The sequence below is a fragment of the Castor canadensis genome, chromosome 1, assembly GCF_047511655.1.
Source record: "Castor canadensis chromosome 1, mCasCan1.hap1v2, whole genome shotgun sequence".
Lineage (NCBI taxonomy): Eukaryota > Metazoa > Chordata > Mammalia > Rodentia > Castoridae > Castor > Castor canadensis.
In genome coordinates, this window is record NC_133386.1 from 149,077,988 (window position 1) to 149,096,961 (window position 18,974).

Genomic DNA, 18,974 nt, shown 5'->3' on the forward strand with positions numbered 1-18,974 from the left:
TTAGAAGCGTACTTTCTAGTCTCATAAAATGTTACTTAGAATTTAGTAAAACCATTTTAATCATGTTACTGACTAAATAGGTTATTGCAAACAACTTTAAAGTGAAAAGAAAAAGGTAATTGAAAATTACTGCTTCATCTTTATTACACCCTTTAACGATTTTTAGTGTATCTATAATATATATTAATGCAATCGCATGTGCATATCATTTATAAATAGATAAATTGTACATGTCAGACTCAGAGGTAGAAGGAATAAAACTCGGTGCTCCAATGAGACAGCTAAGTGAAATCACAGTAAGGACGCACAGTGAAGCTCCCTAATAGTTTCCTCCACCCCTTGGTGCCTAATTTGGTGAAAAGGGACAGGGAGTCAAGGACAGCTCCCAACTGTGGCTTGGGGAGTGGGTGTGTGTTGTGGTGTCATCTGCCGGAGACTGGAGATACAGGGTTCTGTGTTCTGGAGGAAGGCGATTAGGTTCTAGACCTGCTTCCACGGGCCTGTACTTGAGACGCTGGCCCTGAAGTTACCATCTGCAGCTCTGGGGCAGTTTGGGCTGAAGGTGAAGTTCAAGAGTCGTTAGCAGACAGTGGGAATGGATGAGATCCCGCAGAGTGAGCGAGGGGACTGGCACAGTCAAACACCAGGGAATAGTATAAGGAAAAGCCGGGCTGTGGAGGCCGAGAAACCACGGGCAGCCAGGTGGGGGTGGGGGTAGGGGCGGGAGGGGTGGAAGGTGTGTGTGGGGGGCGGTTGATAACTTTGGAAACGTGCGCTCCGAGCATTGCAGGAAGGAAGGCGTGGCCAGCAGGCTGGGACGAGGTGAGCCAGCTGGGCTGTGAGGCACCTCCTGGCGTCGGCAACCAGGAGGTCATTCAGGACTTTGAGGGGCTGTGATCCAAGTGACCACACGGACACCTGGGAGAAAACAGATGCTTGCGGGGCAGTTCAGCTACAGAGGTAAGTCACCTGTGTGAGGGGTCGAGACCTCCCAGAATCCTGATTTGGAAAAAGTCCCGGTGGGGAGAGGAGGTCCGGCAAACCCCAATCCTGGGGGAGCGGAGTTGCAGCCCAGCTGGTGACAGCAGATGCGAGGCGCGGGGATTCTGGGTGGCATCTGAGTCCGTGCTGCGTCGCGGGCCGGGTGGAGCTCCGCTTCCGGCCGAGGGATCGGGCGGCCGCCGCGCCCTGGCGCTCTGAAGTTTCCTGTTGGCAGCGCGGCCGGGCGTTTCAGGTAGCGGCGGACAGGCCTTGGGTAGCCGGCGGCGGCCCGATCGGCGCCCCACTGTTGCCCGCTCCTCGCGCTCCTCCGCTCGGCGCCCAGGTAGGACTCGCCGGCCGCCCGCTCCTTCTCCGCCAAGGCGGCCCTCGCTCCTCCCGCCCTCCGCCCCCCACCCACCCCCGCCGGGGCCCTGGAGCGGGGGCTGTGTCGCCCTGCGCCCTGCATGGCTCGGCCCCCGTCCCTGCCGCGGCCCCTTTGGGGCGCGGGCTGGGAGCGCGGCCTGGCCGGGTTCCTGTCCCCGTCCGGGCCCCGACTCCGGCTGGCTTCAGTGATCGCATCCCAGCTCCGCTGCGCTCGCCGTGAGCCCTGCGCTGAGCGTCACCTGCGCTCCAGCCCTGCGGCCGCGCCCCTTGGGCCCACTGCATGGCGCTGTCCTCCCAACCTGGTGAGTGCTTGCGATGCTGCACCGCTGACCTTGGCCCGCGACCTGTGGCCCCTATGGCCCTTGCGGCCCAGTCCTGAGTGCTCTGGGTCAGAACCTAGGCTGGTGGCTTCCAGTTTACAGAGGAGGCATTGCTGACCTCCACCCCCTCCACCCGCCCTGGATCCCCAGGCTCGCTTCTTGCCCGGACCTGACTGGGCTCCTGCCCCTGTTCCCGAGATGGTCTGGGCTCTAGCGGCCTCAGGTGAGCCGGCAGCACCCAGGTTTCCTGGCAGCCTAGATTGGATTTGCAAGACTTAGGGGAAATTAAGGGATCTGGGACGTGCTGTCTCTAAAACACCAGGACAAGTTTCTAGGTGCTTGAGTCTGTCTGAAGTGGACAGCTGAGGTGGACTTTTACCTGGAGACAAGGGGATGGACAGGGGTGATAGAGCAATGAATCTTTTGATGTCTCATCCTACCTCTGGCTTTCTCTGGGCAAGGGACATGCATAAGCAGTAGTCTGCTTTCTGCCCTTGACTTCCTGGTAGCTGCTTTGCCAGCACAGCTGCTAATTGCCGGATTAGGCTGGCAGAGGCCTCTCATGTGAGTTGAGAACCCTGGAGTAGGAGAGTATGTGACTGGAAGCTTTTTGACTGGCAAATAAGCGAAGGAGTTGGCTGAAAGCTGGCAGCACAAGGAGGGATTTCAGCATGGGCCCGAGCCCTTATTGGCTATCCCTCTGGATGGAGTGATTAACATTTGGCCATCTTCAGTGAAAAGCTGACTGCAGCTGGAATCCTTCAAAGAGAAACTGCTCCCCTGGCTGTGAAGCATCAGTGCTGAGTGGTAGTGGAGCTACCAAGCCAGGTGGACAGAGCCTCTGTCAGCTCCCACAGTCTGGTCGCCTCCCATTTCTCAGAGTGTTGACAGCAGGTTTGATGTAGTTGGCCTGGACTGGCTGCAACTCTGAGGGGTCATCAGATGATGACTGGAGGGCACTGATCTCTCCAGGAATAATGGCTCTGTGTGGGTGGGTTGCTGGGAGACTCTGTGACCTGTCAGCCCCATCCTTAGCCCAGCCTTACTCCTGAGATAAGGGATGAGCAGGACTCACCTACATCAAAAAGTTCTCTGAGATACAAATTTGTTTTTCTTGCCTTTACACTTGCTGCATTGCTCTTCAAATGGCCTCAAAGTCAATCTCAGATCTTGATAATATCATTGGCCGAGAAAACAGGCTTAGGACTAAGCAGGGAGATACTTTTCTCTCCCCAAACTGTTTCTTGGCCTTCCTGGTTCTTTCACCATGTATATTAATCTCTCAGTTCTTCCACGTGCTGGCTTCATTTCTAGGACAAGAAACAATGGCTTTGTCTTTTGATACACGGTATGAGGAACTAACTATGGCATAGGAGGATGTGCTCATGGCTGGAGTCGTGGTTATGCATAGTCACCAAGAAGTAGCTTCATAGAGGAGATGGCTGTTCCTCCTTCTGAGCCAAATTCACATTTAAACAGGGCTTCCTTGTTCGTGCATCTTGGAACTTGGGAGAGTAACAGGCCTGTAAAGGTGCTTGATAAATGACGTTGAGTAAACGGATTCAGTGTCTATATGAAATTTTGTATCAGTTTTCCCAGTTAGGTTCTCTTTATATGATTATGAAGATAATGATGTTGACAGACAGTACTTATAAAGCAAGTACTCTCAGCCAGGTACTAGTGTGAGCATACGCTAACTAATTTGTCATGGCAACCCATGACATAGTATGGCTGGTATTTTTATTATCCTCCTTTTATAGGGAATAAAACTGAGCTACAGATAAATATAGTAACTTGCTTAAGGTCATGCAACTAAGAGGCAGAACAGGATTCAAACCCAGGTCATCTGGCTTGAGTCCATGTTCTTAACCATATACTGTACTCTTGAGATTGCTACAGGTAGATTCCTCTACTTAGCGCATCCACTCCTTCAGTTTTTATGCAATCATTTATTCAAATATATATCAAATGCCTACCATATTCCAGGCATGGGGATATAATTATGAATGAGACAGGCAGGATCTGTTGTGGGGTGGTATTTTTCAGGTGAAGCTTCTTTGCCCAACTTCTTGCATGAGTCATGCACATCTCAGAAATGAGAAGGAAAACGGCCCCCTATAGGCTAGCCCATGCCCTTGTGTTTGGGGAGTGGTACCTTTCTCCATAAGACAGTTTGATTCAGGCCTTGCCTGTCTTTTAGGGGCACTTAAGTGATAAAAGTGGATGTTATCTGGTCTCCTGGGTATGAGATGAAGGCTTTGGGTCCAGTTATCATGGATTATCCTGATGTCCAATCAACAGAGAAGTAAGCCTTTTAACCTGGGACCGGTTCTCTTCAGTCCAGGGAGACATCTAAGCCACAAGCAGCTCAAGGTGAATCATGAGGTCCTGAGCAGAGCTTGCTCTCCTGAGACAGAGCTGGGTTTTGCTCTAAACTGCCCCTGCTCTGGAGGGTGTTTCATTGTTGGCTCCAGCAGGACGATTGGCCATTGTTTTCCACACTTGTCATCTGAGCAGGACTGCTGCCCATCTCTGTCTGGTCCTGGTGGAGTGGGCCTCACACCCTTGGCTGGGGCCCAGGAAGGCAGTTTTCTCTAGGTTGGAAAATGAAGACAGAGTGGAAGGCATTTTCCAACTCCCATACCACGGGATATTAATAGGTACTTTTTCCTGTGGTGGCAGTGGTGGCACGGTCACGTAAATGTATTGGGTTAAACACAGTTAAGCAGCTTTCTTTGCTACAGGACTTCACAGTTAACGAGTGTACTAGTGCAAATTGTGATGAATCCCGTAAGGGACTGTGGGATGCTGTGTTATCCAGGCCTTCTGCCCTTTACGTTCTACTGACTACATTTTGTTTAGACTAAGGCTGTTTAGGATCTTATTCAAGGTAGAGAATAAAATGACCTGAGTGCATTGGACTCAGGCTGGGAGACTCCACTGCTCTGCCCTCCATACTGTCCTCTTCCCCAAAACACCAGCAGAAGAAATCATTTGCCCACCTCTCTTCTGGCAGAACAATCCTAAGCGCTAGAATTTTTCTCTTGTGCTGTAAGCCTGTTTAATTATTTAGTGAATAAATATTTCCCTCCTTCTAGGTTGCTTGTAGCCTGCTGATCTCACTGTTGATGAAACAACTGTGTGGACAGGTGGGCTGTAATCTCTGGGTGGCTAGAGCCCTGCAGCAGATCATGTGTCAACCTTGTATCCCTGCCCCTGTGCTCACAGGAGTTATGATGTGGGCTCAGCGAGGCACAGTCTCGCGACTGGACATGAGGAGGTGACTCAGGTCCAGGACAGGGCTACAGCTAGCCTCCTGGTAAACAGCTAACCCATCCTTTCTGGATTCTTCTCCCCAGGATTTCAACAGCACCACAGAAATAGCCATTTTGCTCACGGTTATTTCCCAGACCCACACAGTTTGTTGAGGTCACTGGAAGGCTGTGTGTCTCTTCTGAGCCTTCCCATCCACCTGAAGGGCAGATGAGGACACAGAGCTTTGTGCCTGTGATGCTGCTTAGTCCACCGTGCTTGCTTCTGAGGGTCATTTAAGTAGGAGTGTGGCGGAGTCTAGTCTGCGTTCAGCTCTCAGAGTGGAGGCCCCTAGGAGCAGCAGTAAGAAGGGGAGGAGGTGCATGGGTGGGTCAGGTGGGGTGTACTTCTGTCTTATGTGTTTGTGTGTATGTGTGTGGGGTGGGGTCTGGTAGACTTTGTCAGGCTGCTCAGTCACTGTGTGATGTGTGGAAAGAAAGGAAGGTGTGGAAGGGGGCTGTCCCTTTTGTCCTCTGCCCTTAGGCCACCTCTCTCCCTGAGGCTCTGTCCTTTCCTGGGTAAGGAGGAAGCAGTTTGTGGTTCTTCCCTCTTTTGGAGGGGGAGGGGAAGAAGGTAGTATTGGCAATTGGGCTCTGAGCTCCCTGTCCAGCTCTGGGGTGGCATCAGGAGGGTTGCTTTCCGGCGTGGGGTGTCTTCTGAGAGAAGGCAGAGCAGACCGTGCCATAGATTAGTCCCCTTGGTGTGGCCAGGGTAGGCATGAACTGTGGTTCAAACCGGAAGCAGCAAAGGTGATGGTATCTCTGGTTGTACTCGGCTTTCAGGAGGAGCCTGGGCGTTGTGTTGGAGGGAGGGGTGGCTTATCTCCTGTGGTTGCCCAGGACGGCTGAGTAGTGCCGAGGGCTGGGAGCAGGGCCAGGACCAGGCGTTTAGGATACCACAGCCATTTTGCCTTGGATAACCAGCATCACCTGGGGCCTTGAGGACTCTTGGAAATTTTCCACTTCCATTTTGTATTCAGGGGAGAATTTCCAGCCCAGACTTTTCCTGCTCCCAGATATGCAAAGCAGAGACCTCCCACCCCAGTCTCGGCAGGCGGGACCCAGCTAGCTGCTCTTCCACTGACTCAGCTCAGCCTCCAAGGGAAGCACACAGCATCTGACCCCAGCGTGTCGCCTCTGTGGCATCCTCAGAATCAGTCATGGAGACTCCAGCACCAGGCTCAGGTCTGTGTCATGGGTTCTGTCAATGAGTGGCTGGCAAGAGCAGGAAACGGCTTTGTTTGTCCAAGGAGGGATTTCAGTGGCCCTGGGTTTCTTTTCTGCAGGGACTGAGGTGCCCTGCACAGTTATCCTTTGTTGAAACTGGTAGTGTGTTAGAACTTTCTGACTTTGGGACACTTGTTCATCCTCATCAGAGGGTGTTGTCTGTAACAATGAGATAAGCTGTATCGCTCACAGACTGATGCCCAGTGACTTCACAGTTAAGCCTCGCAAGCCTGCTGGCTTTATCTGACAAATGGTTGAAAAGCAGACATGATCAGGCAGCTGGAACTGGGCTCTGTTTGGCATTTGCAGGGTGGGCTTTCCTTGGCAGGCCTGGCCTGGCAGGTGCTGGAGGTCTGAGAGGGGAGAGGAGCTCTGGAGGGCAGGACTAGCTATTTGTCTAGGATGGCCAGAAGACATCAGAGGTACGGTTGGCTGCAAGGCCCACAGAGGCAGCATAGCTCCCACCTGCATTACTGGGTCCATAACTGAAGTCTTCCCCCATTGCTTAAGACACTATAATAGCTCTGCAGGTGACTCATGTGAGTTCTGTAAAGAAGAGGGTCCTATTGAGAAAGGCTACTCTGTGATCTTGGAGACTTCCATGTATTGTGGATCTGGGTTGGAGAGGCTATGAAAGGCAGCATCTCCTCCATAGTTGACCACAGGCCCTGCTTTACTAGCAACAATTATGGGCTTTTCTTGGTCCCAGTTTGAGAAAGGTTGACTTAAGCTATATAAGATAAAGAAAAGGGGAAAGATTATTTGTAGAAACATGAATTCTGAGAAGTAGGTTTTGTTGACTTGAGCAAGCTAAGAGTGCTTCAGGGACAAAGATGGCAGACTCTGGTGTAAGACATAAAGACATAGGGACCATCCCAAATGCTCATTCCTGAGGGGGCCTAGTGAGGTGTGTCTCAGTCAGGCTGTGTGCATTTGTAGGGATAGAGGAGTAGGAAGGTGGTGGTGGGCAAATTCCTTGCAGGGTAGGAACTTAGGTGGAGAGGGTCTCAGTGATATCACTCTGTTTGGATTGGCCTGTTCCCATGTGGCAGGAGAGGGCCCTAACTGCCAAAACCTGCTAGAATCAGAAGGTTGACTTATTTCTCTAATTTTGTCTTTCTATATTAAATCCATTCATTTTCTTTATATTTTTGTATTTATTAAAAATGATATTATGACAGCATTTCTTGTCAAAATAAGTCATCCCCTCACATATAGGTAGCAGTGGTACTGATCATTTTGAGTGTTCGTCTTTCTTGCAGCCATAAGGGGATAAACATTCACATCATTGTAGTCAAAGCATGGGTACAGTTTTATGTATTAAATTTTGTGTTTACTATTATTTCACAAGATTTAAAAAATGTGGTGGCAGGGGACAAAAAAATGTGGTGGCATCATCATAATTATAATATTAGTTGCTTAGCAATATTTTCAAGTGTGTTGCTCTAATTTAGACATTTAAAAGCTCTTTAAGGTGAACACCTTTGTACCTTTTCTTTCATTCAGATTCTTATAGAGATTTCTGGAAGTGGGGCTAGTTGGTCAAATAGTACTTCATGGGGTATTTTATGGTGTTAGCTACCCTTTGCCTGGGCCTATTTAATGTCCACGTCTGAGATATGATGTGAGATTTTGGAACACTGCACTTGACCAGTAGACTTGGTGTTGGGATCCAGGTTCCAGCTTTGCTGCAGCCTGACAGAGCCTCCTGAGCGTGGTTTTTTGTGCTTGTGGTTCCAGCCTTTTTCTCCCTTGTCACCTTATTCTTGAGCCTCTATCCTGATGGGCCCTGGCTTCCCCCTCTCTCTGCCATCAGGACATGGAAATCTTCAGAGCCAGGTCTGTTCCTCTGCCTCTTTGCAGAGGCCAGCCCTCTGTTGTCTCAGGCTTGCTCCTGACCTACAGTTTGCCTGCTGAGGTTCTTCTTCCTCACTAGTTCCCTCCCACTCATCTCCCTTAGGGCAGCAGAGGCCCAGGAGAGCATGTCCCTGGGTGTGGAGGGAGGAGGAAATTGGTTTTAGAGTCAAGGCCCACAGACACAACTCTGACTGTCCATTATCAGCTTGCTTTCCTCCTTCCTGTCTGTGTCATGAATTAGCTCCACATGCCGCAGAGACCAGGGCAGTGAACAGAGCCTCCAGCACCGGAAACCTCTGGCACCTAGAATTATGCCACTCAGAACTGAAAGGGCCTAAGAGGCCACTTAGCACCATCCCTTAATCTCACAGATGAGAAAATTGTGAAGGCAGAGAATGACTATCTCAAGATGGCCCAGTGAGCCCCCACCCCTGTAATTGCTTCCTCTCCCTGCCAGATGGTAACTAGGTAGGGAGTTACCATCTTGTCTATCTGGTCAACAAAACCACTTGCCTCTTTAACCAGCCTTAAAGAAACTGTGGTAATAGGTGGGTAGGAAACTCCTCTTCCAGAGCTGTTCCTGGAGGAGGCAGCTTATGAAAAGGTGACAATATTCACCCATTGCATAAGCATTGTGTTAGACTGGGGACCCTGAGAAGACCCTGTCCTGCACCCAAAGGGACACACAGTAGTAGCACAATGTAGTAATTAAGGCATATTTGAGAATTGGATGCCTGGGTTCAGGTTCCTGAGTGGAAGCTCAGAGAGGAAAGGGACAGAGAAGAAAAAGGCCAAGAATAGCATAGATCTCTCCCTACTTATTGCAGATGTGATCCTGGGCAAATTTGTTCTCTATGCCTTCATTTTCTCATCTGTAAAATGGGAATGTTAAGATTAACAAAGTTAATTAGTATAAAGTGCTTGGCAGATCATACATATTAAGTTCTATTTCCCAAAAAAAGAAAAAGAAAAGAAGAAGAAAGAGAGAGAAGGAAGAAAGAAAAGAAAGGAAGAAGCCAGGTGATTAGGAAAGCTTCCAGGTTGCAGAGAAGTAGATAAGGAAAGCTTTGAGGAAGTGAGTTTTCAGCTGGGTAAAGGATATCTCTGTTCAAAACCTTATTATTTGCTATGTCTTGTTAGATGATTCTGGAAGGCTTGGGGGACCTTGGAACTGTGATCACAGATTCCTTCTTTCACAGAAGCCCTCGTTCTTGAAATGAAGATGCAGTGTTGTATTCCCCAGGGCTGTTCTGTAATCCCATGGGACCTGAAGCTCACTGTTAACCCTGGGAGCCTTTGCCTTCCATCCTAGAAGAGGCAATGTGAGGTTTGGTTGTGTTGCAGCCCTGACAGCCTCTTCACTTGGAGTTGCACGTTCCCCGAGGTCAGGAAAATGGACACACTTAGTTGAATAGCTCATTCTTTGACTTGTGAACATTTGCTGTCTCCTGAAATGTGAGCTGCCTTGTGTATTTCACACCCAGTTACTTATAGAGTTTTGAAATTTGGCCTGCTGGCGTTGGTCTGGGAATTTCTGAGTCCTCAGCTGAGCCAATCACCAGATGGGACCAGACTGCATCCAGAAGGGGACCTCAGGCATCCACTAAAGCATTAAGGCTCATGCTTGTTCTTTCTTTGCTAGCCGAAATGCCTCGCCAATTCCCCAAGCTGAGCATCTCTGAAATGGACGAGCAAGTCCGGATCCTGGCCGAGAAGGTATTTGCTAAAGTGCTCCGAGAAGAGGACAGCAAAGATGCCCTGTCCCTCTTCACTGTCCCTGAGGACTGCCCCATCGGGCAGAAGGAAGCCAAGGAGCGGGAGCTGCAGAAGGAACTGGCGGAGCAGAAGTCTGTGGAGACTGCGAAAAGGTTTGTTCCTGCATTCAGCTGTCCTGTGTACAGCATTGTGTGTCCCAAGGTGGGACATCTTAGGGGAACTGGCATCTCTGGAGCTGTTGATTTATTTCGTTTTTGTTGATTTCTTAACTAAGACCACTCAACTTATTTACTGAAAGATATGTTAGTGCCTCTGTTTGGTTGAAAGTTAAAAAAAATCACTCTCTCTCTGCTGCTGTTTTAATAACAGTTTGTGTGCATAAATACCTACTACTTCCAAATGGTATTTTGCTTTTCTTTTTGGGAATTGAGGACTTCTTGGAAAACACCAATTTTACTTGTTTGCATTACTTGCTTACATTCGTTTTGCCTTATTTGTTAATGTGGGTCACTATCTGCCAGGTGCTGTGCTGGAACTGTAGATGTAACAACGTTCAATATAGATCAAGTCCCTGCCCTCTAGAGCTGGCAGTGGGCAGAGACAATAATTAAGTAACAGGACAAGTTAATAAAAGAATGACAAATTATAATAAGTGCTGTATCAGGCAGGTTCTAACAAACAAACAAAAAACAAACCACAAAACAAAACGGAAGCCACTCAAATATTGGAAATAGAGGTTTAATGCAAAGAATTGGTTATGCCAGTCAGAGAGATCTAAGAAGTAAAATGGGGGAGAAACAGGCACCCCCAAGATGGGACACAGTAGATGTGGCTGGAGCATGGGGTGGGGTCACCCTGAGAAAGTTGAAACTGTGGGGGGCTTTCCAGTGGAAACTGGAGTCAAGGAGGAGGGCAGCAGCAGAGAGTCACCTCTCCAGGCAGAGATGGAGACAGGAAGTATCATACCTGTATTTACCCATTCTGTACCTCCCAGCTTCCCCCAGTGCCTGCCACTGGCCAAACCTAGTCCAGAAACCAACTGATACTGCTGGAAAACAGAGAAAACAGAGGAGAAGAGGAGAAATATACATGGGCAAACAGGCCCAGGACCAGCATGAGAGAGAGAGAGAGAGAGAGAGAGAGAGAGAGAGAGAGAGAGAGAGAGAGAGAGAGAGAGAGAGAGAGAGGTGTATCTTTTTAGACCAGGCAGTAGAAGGTAGTCTCTTTGAGGAGGTGATATTTTAGCTGACACTTAAAGGGTACAAAGGAGATATCTGTGGGTAGAGTTGGGTGGCAGCCTCATAGGCAGAGGTTCCCAAGTACAAGGAGGCCCGTGTAGTTAGAGGTCTGTTACAGGAGGAAGGGCCCTGCCCCATGGCTAGAGGGGAGGCAGGCCCTGATCCCAGTGGCCTTGTGCTACATGATAAGAAGTTCAGGTCTCAGTCTACCAGCAATGGGAAGTGCTCAGCCTTTCACAGCCTGTCTCACTGGGAGAGCAGAATTAAAGGGGGGAAAAGCTTTGAGGAAGTGTCTGGTGGGGAATTGCAGGGTCTCCACCTGTCCAGCCAGTGCCATGGAACTTTGAGCTTCTCTGAGAATCACTCAGGGATCAGACCCTCCCCAAGATCCTCCTTTTTAAGGAGAAGTCCTTTCCTTTCCTGGCAGCATGGAATTTCAGCATTTCTTTGCCTTTGAAGAGAAGTAAGAAGTTGGCTACTGGTACAAAAGCAGGAACAAACTCTCACCCATCAAACAAAAAGCAAAAAACAAAACCTTTACCATCTGTAACATCCATGCTTGCCTTCCTCAGAGGGACTGTGAGCCCCTGAAGAAAGGGCTGGCAGGGCCACAGGCCAACTTCTGCTGGGCGAGGTGGTCAGGCCCAGACCCAGACCCATGCTTAACTCTGGAAAGTAAAGAAGAGCTTGACTGTAGAGACTCTTGTTCACACTGCACCAGCAGTGTTCCTGACTTCAGGAACCTGAATGTTCTATGTGTTATGAATTAGGTATTTGAGATTGTCTATAACGAGAGGAGAAGGAGTCCTGGCATTTTTTATTGCCAGAAACAGAGAGTGTCTGAGGCGATTTTCCATCAGAGGGACATAGGGCATCACATCTGCAGGAAGAGACTGTGCTCTGCTTATCAGTGCTTGGGCTAAGGGCAAAGTGGAGGCTTTCTTACTCTCAGTCAGAATGGGCTCTGTGGTTTCCAGAACATACCGGGGAGCACACTACATTCTGCCACTCACCATCATGCTTTGTGACCTTAGGCAAATTAGGAAACCTCTCTGGGCCCCAGCTTCTTCCTCATCTATAAAGTGGGGATGGCAACAGTAGCAGCTTTCAGATTGTGAAAAGTGAGGAAATTAGCACGAGTAAAACGCTTAGGACATGCCTAGGTCATAGTATACCATGTAAATGTTACTACCCAGCTTCCTGCGGCTGGGATGGACAGCAGGACCAGCTACCACCATGGAGGGCGGAAGTGGTTGAGTGCCGGGCTGCACAGCTTACATTTGATCTCTCACGCCCGCATTAAGTTCAGAGTGGATCTTCACAGTGTCTTGATTTTACAGGTTAGGCTCAGGGAAGTTGAATTAGCTTGCACAAGGACACATAGTAAGTTAGTGACAGAAAGCGTCCTCTGAATCTAGACTTCCTGTCTTAATCAGGAGACTTCCTGTCTTCAGGAGGGATGGAGTCTTGGCCTCTACCTGGTGCAGTTCCCCAGAATGTACCTGCCAGTTTCTGAGTGATATGTGGAGGGAATCTGGCTACAGCTCATCCTGTGCCCACTGGCTTCTTTTCTGAAAGACAGCCTGGTCCCTGGACTACCTGTCAAGTATTCCATGACCCCTAGGGTAGGGCACACCCAAGTTTGTCTTTTAATTCCGTGGTAGGTCTGGAGCTACCTTCATATGACTATTCGGATGTTAATATCTTCATGGAGGGCAACTTTCCAGCTCCCTCTCCATCTGCAGCCCCACCCTGACATTCTGAAATAAAACGTGATACGGACTTTCTGAGAAATCCACAGGCCTAGAAGCAGCAGGAGCTCTCCAGATACTCAGATCTGTGGGTTTGTGTTTCAAACGGTGGCATGAGATGAGGTTCCTAGTTTGGAAAGAGCCACCCTTGCCCTGCTCCTCTGAATGTCCCTGGCACTGGGGGGAGACTTTTCTTTACAACAGTTTTCTTTTTCTCTCTTATTTAGAAAGAATCAAACCAAAATACCCACAGCTATTTAAAGTCTAACATAAAGTCCCAAGGGGCAATAAAGCCGCTTCTTACAAAAAGAAGTTGAGTTGTGAGCAAGAGAGATGAGCCACCTCTCACTTGGAAGCTTGTTGTCTGGGATTGCCAGCTGTGGGAGTTGAGACTTAGCCCTTGTGGGATTGGGGGCCCAAGGCTGCTCAGGTCAGGCCCAGATCCAGAACCTTAGGACCACTTGCGGCAGGGCTCTCTGCCTCCTTAAGATGACATTGGGCAGGTCTCTGCTGGGACTCAGGAATGAAGAGGGTCAGAGGGAAGGTGAACTGGCTGTGGAAGCAGTGTTAAGAGGGAGGCAAGTATTGCAAAACCTTGGTGGTGCCCAGAAGGTCCTTGTTCATTTTGAGTCTTTCTGCATTAGCTAGCAGAGTTCATTTACCCTACAAACACACAGGCTGGCACTTGGCCAACATTGAGGGCAACTTGAAAAATTTCAGAGTGACAAAAGTACACAGTAAAGCTCCTCCATGTCTCCTATTTCTTTTTCCTTCTCTTCTTTTTCTTCTCCTGCAGCTTTGGTCAAATAACTCATGTCATACAATCCAGCCCTTTAAAGCGTACAATTCCATGGGGTTTAATATATTTACAGTTATGCAATCATCACTACAATCAACTTTAGAACATTTCATTATTTTTCAATACTTATTTATCTTTGGTATTTTGAGATTGAGTCAGTTCAGGCTAGCCTTGAACTTGTGATCCTCCTGCCTCAGCCTCCCGAGTGGTAGGATTACAGGCCTGTATCCCTCCATTCCCTCAACTTCTTCCAATCCTCCCAGCTATTTTTTTTTTTTTTACTTAATGCAGAGTTTCAGCAAGCTCGTCTATCTTGATTTTTAATCTGTGGCAGATTTAAGGAAACAAAATTGAAGTACGGAGAAGGATTTCTGTAGGCAGGGTCCCAGAAGTGAAGTGTGTTGATTGTAAGTGTGGACTTTGGAGTTAGATGAACTAGGTTCAAGTGACAGCCCGTCTCTACTGCATGGCCTTGGTGAAGGCTCTTAATGGCCCAAGTCTGTTTCCTGATCTGTAAACTGAGTACTATCAAAGGACCTGCTTCATGAGGATTAAATGAGCAAATACACATAAAATGCTGAGAACAGCGCATGGAGCATCTGTCATATTCCTGTTTTTGTTGTTGTTACTATTTGACACCTCCCACAGTGAGGGAGCAAATAGAATGATGAAAAGCAGACACAAGAATTCAAAACATAGCAGTCTGGGGACAAAATGACTCTAAGATCCTGACTGGATCATATACAGAACTGCAAATACATTCAGTGGGCTCTGTCTAAGGATACAGAACTTAAGTATTTCATTTCAAAATGTCACACCAAAGTTAGGTTATAAAGGGAACAGACTTTGTTATCTGAAAAATTTGGCTATCCAGAAGAGCTACTTCCCTGAGAATGTTTTGAATAAAATAAACAGGCATTTATTGTGAATTGAGCATAGCACAACTGAAGAAGTGTTGTTAAATTTATTGGTTTTTGGGTTTTTTTTTTTTTTTTTTTTTTGAAGCAGGGTCTAGCTCAGATTGCCTTAAACTCACTATGTAGCCCAGGCTACTTAGAACTTGTGATCCTCCTGCCTCAGCATTCCAAGTGCTGGGGTTACAGGTGTGTGCCACTGTGCCTGGCTAAGTCATTTTATTTCACAAAACTTCTCAGATCAGGGGTGCGTATCTCCTTTTTAAATTCATAGCCATTGACAAAGGAGCTTGATTTGAAACATCCAACTAGTTGATCTGCTTTTAAAATTCGAGATTGTAACACTTAATATAAAAAGACAGTAAGAATCGTACTTCACTTTGGGCCTCTAGGGTTTTCAGGGAGGAAGGGCAGCTGTGAAGGGTTGGAGAAAAGGCAAGGGAGGCAAGGTGAATGGTGGGGAGACAAATGGAGGCTGTCCTTGGTCAAGAGTGGAAGGTGGGGCGGGAAGCAGAAGGGAGCTGGCAAATTACCTGGGGGAGTTAAGAGAGACAGAGGGTGGAGTTGTGAGACTTTACATCTCACTGGCTTCAAGGTGTGCAAATTTTCATCCTCCTCGTCTGGCTGCTGGTCACTTGATTGTGCCTTCAGAGTAAGTTTGTGGGGCCCTCCACTGCATGCCCCTCCTACAGCGTCCAGTGTGTAACACGCACCATTGCCAGCTGTTTCCACTTTCTCTCTTCCCATAGGCTGGAACCTCTGCTGTCAGTCACACAGCAAGTGCCAGCTCTTCATCTCCTTTCTTACTTGGACCAGAGGTCCCAGTTCCATTTGGATCAGTGCAGTGACAAATAGAAACAGATAACCCTGGGAGTGGAAAATGCTCCCCTACTCCCATGGCATTCAGTCACATTGTTAACAACGTCCTGCCCCCCTGCTGGCTGCTTCCAGCCTTTAGAGTAGCACTTCTCAGCTGGAGGTGGAGGGGCTGCCAGAATGATCTGTGTGTGCTGGGGACAGGGGTTCCATCAGCCTCTATTTTGCATTGTGCCCTCCCTATGCCCCAGTTGCTCTTCTGTTCCCACCCCCAGTCTGGATTAGGTGTCCCCTCTGGGATCCCAAAATATCCCGAACATGTCATTACACTGACCACACTGCATGTTAGCAATCTGTTGAACTGTCTGGGCTGCCTCTGCTATCACAGTCAGCCCTTGGAGTCAGGGGTTATATTTGAGCTACCTGTTTTCCACCAGGGTTTGGCCTACAGGGGTTTATGCAAGGAAGTGGTGTCCATGTGCGACTCCCTGACTCACTGTGTACTTCTGAGAGTCTGGTGGAAGGTTGGTGCTGGTGCCTCCCCCTGTTTGGCTGTCCTCTGGAAGGACACACAGACAGGGACGTGGGATTTGGGAGAGCCCTGGGAAGATGCAGGCTCTGTAGAAAGAAGGGCAAGGTGGTGGTGGTGGTGGGGGTGGGGGTGCCTCCACTGAGGGTTCTGAACTTCTGTTTAGCATAAGAATAAATTATGGGAATGGGCAGTGCAGGAGTGGGACATATGAGTGGTAGAGGCAGTGGGGCCACAGAGCAGGTGGGGGCACTGTGCCAGTGCTGGGAGATGAGATGCTGTAATAACTGCCCATGTGACCAGATCACCTTCATGTCTTAAGGGCCTGGTCAGCAAGAAGGTCCCTGTGTCCCAGAAGGACCAGCCATCCAGGGGATGAGGAAGCTGTTCCCAGGCCTGGGCCTCAGGCAGCCCCACCCCTGCTTGCTCCTTGGCAGCAGTGTGTTTCTGCCAGGTAGCAGGAGGAAGGAGAGGGTGGGCCAGCTATGGCAGGGCGAACTGGCTTACCATGTTGTCACAGGGGCTAGCACAAGGTATGACAAGTGGAAGTGTGGACAGACAGTTCTGGGCCCATCACGAGGAAGTGCTTTCTAAACAGTGGTAGAGGATCATGTTTTGTTCACCTCTGTGTTTGTGTGTGTCTAGCTCTGGCCTGGCCTAGAGTCAGTGCTTGGTTAATGCTTATTGAGTAAATGATTTCATGCTGATGCTTTATTCAGGAATATAGGGAATGCCATCGTTGGAGGTATCCAAGCAAGAGCTACCATAGTGAGAGGATTTAGGGTCTTTTCCACCCAGGAGACCTATGGTCCTATAATTCAGATAAAGCTTATGGTAAACTTCTTATGTGTCCTTCTTGTATTATTGTGACATGTGGGGCTTTGAAGAGCCTTATGAGGGAAAGAGGGTCACACACACACACACACACACACACATTCAGCTGCCACTCTACCTCTGTGGTATAGAATGGATACTAGGTATGGGCCTATTGTGTGCAGATTTTTAAAACACTTCTTCTCCCACTGAAGCTGTCCTTCTCTATCTCCAGACCTGTGAATCTGAGTGCTTACTCCTGTGATTATGTTATGGAGTATGGCCCAGGTGACCTTAACATACGGAGGTTATTGGTGGCCTGATCTAATCACACAAGCCCTTCAAAGCAGAGAGCCTCCCTAGTGACAGCAGAGGGAAAGTCAGAGATTGAAGACAGGGGCTATTTGCAAGGATCAGAGTGCCATGTGTAGGAGCTAAGGGGACCACTGGCCAACAGGAAACTTGGGACCTCAGTCTTTCAGCCACATGAAACTGAATTCTGCCAATACTCTGAATGAAGTTGGAAGTGAATTCTTTCCCGTAGCCTCCAGCAAGAGCACGTGGTAGCCAATATCTTCATTTTGGAATTTTGACACCCTGAGCATAGAGACCAGTCAGGCCTAGCCAGACTTCTCACCTACAGAACTGTGAGCTAAGAAGTGGGTGTGTTTAAAGCCACCAAGTGCATGGCAATTTGTTATGCATCAATAGAAAACAGCTTTTACAGCTTTTCGAGATGCAAGCTCAGAGGTTAGCGCCTGGTGGTTCCCAGCCTCCACCCCAGGAGAGTATCCCTGAGGAGGTGGTTCAGTTAAACCTACCCCAGGGCCTGTGAGTCTGAGTTCCCAGACTGTGGATGTTTGCCTGGGAATCTGGAGCTAGAATTGAAGACCAAGGCTCATAACGATGACTGCAAGAGGGGAATTCTCTGGCAGCAGCTGGTGGGTACTGCTTCTTCAATGGGGCGATGAATACAGACATTTCCAGGACATGCTCCATAGGTTCTTGGCTTTGGCAGCCTTCCAGTTTTTAGTGTGTGTGTGCGTGTGTGCGTGTGTGTGTGTGTGTGTGTGTGTGTGTTTAACCTTTCTTACTTGTTGCTTGCCTGAGACGTCACCTGTTGTTTCTGCCCAGGCAGCATGGGCTGAGGTATACAGGGTGAGGTGGACATAGAGATAAAAACAGCTGCAGACAGGTGTGAGAGTGACACAGAAGCCAAATCTCATAGGCTCCAGCTGAGCCTGTCACAGTGTGCTAGGAAGCCTAAAACAAAGGTTATTCCTCTAGGTGTGAATGTTCAAAAGATGCCAAAGGGTGGACCTCAGCACCTCTGAGGGATGATTGGCTGGCACGTGTTGGCATCTTCCTTGGGACAGAATGCTGGCTTAGCTTCAGGTGACAGACGGCAGGCTGGGGAAAGCCTGGGCTGGGGGCTTCTGGGGTTCTGGCTGAGTTTCCTGAAGCAGCCTTGTGCATCTATTATGCAAGGCCAGTGTGTGTGTGTGTGTGTGTGTGTGAAAGGTAAACTCCCAAGAAGGGGCTACCTCCATCTGTCAAGTGTAAACAGCCTTGTCCCCAGTAGGTGGTAACACAGGTCCTTACAATAGACAGGGCCATGGCCGGTAGTGGGTGACTGAACAGGTAGGTGAGCTGTGGTTCCTGAAGATTTGGCAATGAGGAGACCTGGGCAGTGGGGCAGGAAGCCATCTGCCTCTGTGTGAGCCATGAGGCCCATTTTGGGATGAGCGAGTTTTGTCTCACCCTGTAAGTGTCACCAGGACCTGGAGAAAAGGAGGGGTTTAATGGGCCCTCGATGCTCATGGTCATAACTGAGTCCTTTGCTGGTAGCTGTAGCCCTGGCTGTGGTAAAATAAATGTGCAGAAGACTGTTGGGCCCCTGTGACATGAGGTGGAGCAAGAAGTCAGCCAGTTTCCACCACTGGAATGCAGGGAGGTGGGGCCCCACTGGAGGCAGAAAGAGACTTGGGAGGAGAGGTTCCTGATGGCCTCTCCAGTGCTGAGGTATTTCCTTCTTGGGGACTCCAGGATTGGAGTGACGTCAGTTGAAGTGTTACTGTTTTGTTAGTGAGGAAGGTGAAGTCATCACAAATCAGTTTTGCAAATAAGCATAAGCTTGCAACTTTTCAAATCAGTCTCCTGCACAAATGGGGATGAATTGTCTTCTGGTGTCAGGGTGACAGGGACGTAGTCCTGGCCTGAAGTTTATGCTGGTCAGCTGTTTCCAGAGACAGAGGTCTGCACCTGCCCCAGCAGCTGCTGCCAGAATGGCAAACGCCAGGCTTGAGGAAGGAGAGCAG

General features: G+C 49.0%; 1 protein-coding gene across 10 annotated transcripts in view; it reads left to right on the forward strand.

Moving 5' to 3' along the window:
- The first annotated feature begins 781 nt into the window (after positions 1-781).
- Ampd3 (adenosine monophosphate deaminase 3) overlaps positions 782-18,974 on the forward strand; it is a 43,359-nt gene continuing 25,166 nt past the window's right edge. The window contains exons 1-3 of one of the 10 annotated variants that reach the window (XM_074041250.1): positions 807-960; positions 5,977-6,181; positions 9,723-9,948. In XM_074041250.1, the coding sequence (XP_073897351.1) occupies positions 6,157-6,181; positions 9,723-9,948 (251 nt within the window). In that variant the 5' untranslated portion in view covers positions 807-960; positions 5,977-6,156. Of the gene's footprint in view, positions 961-997; positions 1,325-1,508; positions 1,668-1,733; positions 1,909-4,778; positions 5,301-5,976; positions 6,182-9,722; positions 9,949-18,974 lie in introns of those variants that run through there. The other 9 variants (XM_020169280.2, XM_074041241.1, XM_074041260.1 and 6 more) reach the window with 9 other exon arrangements.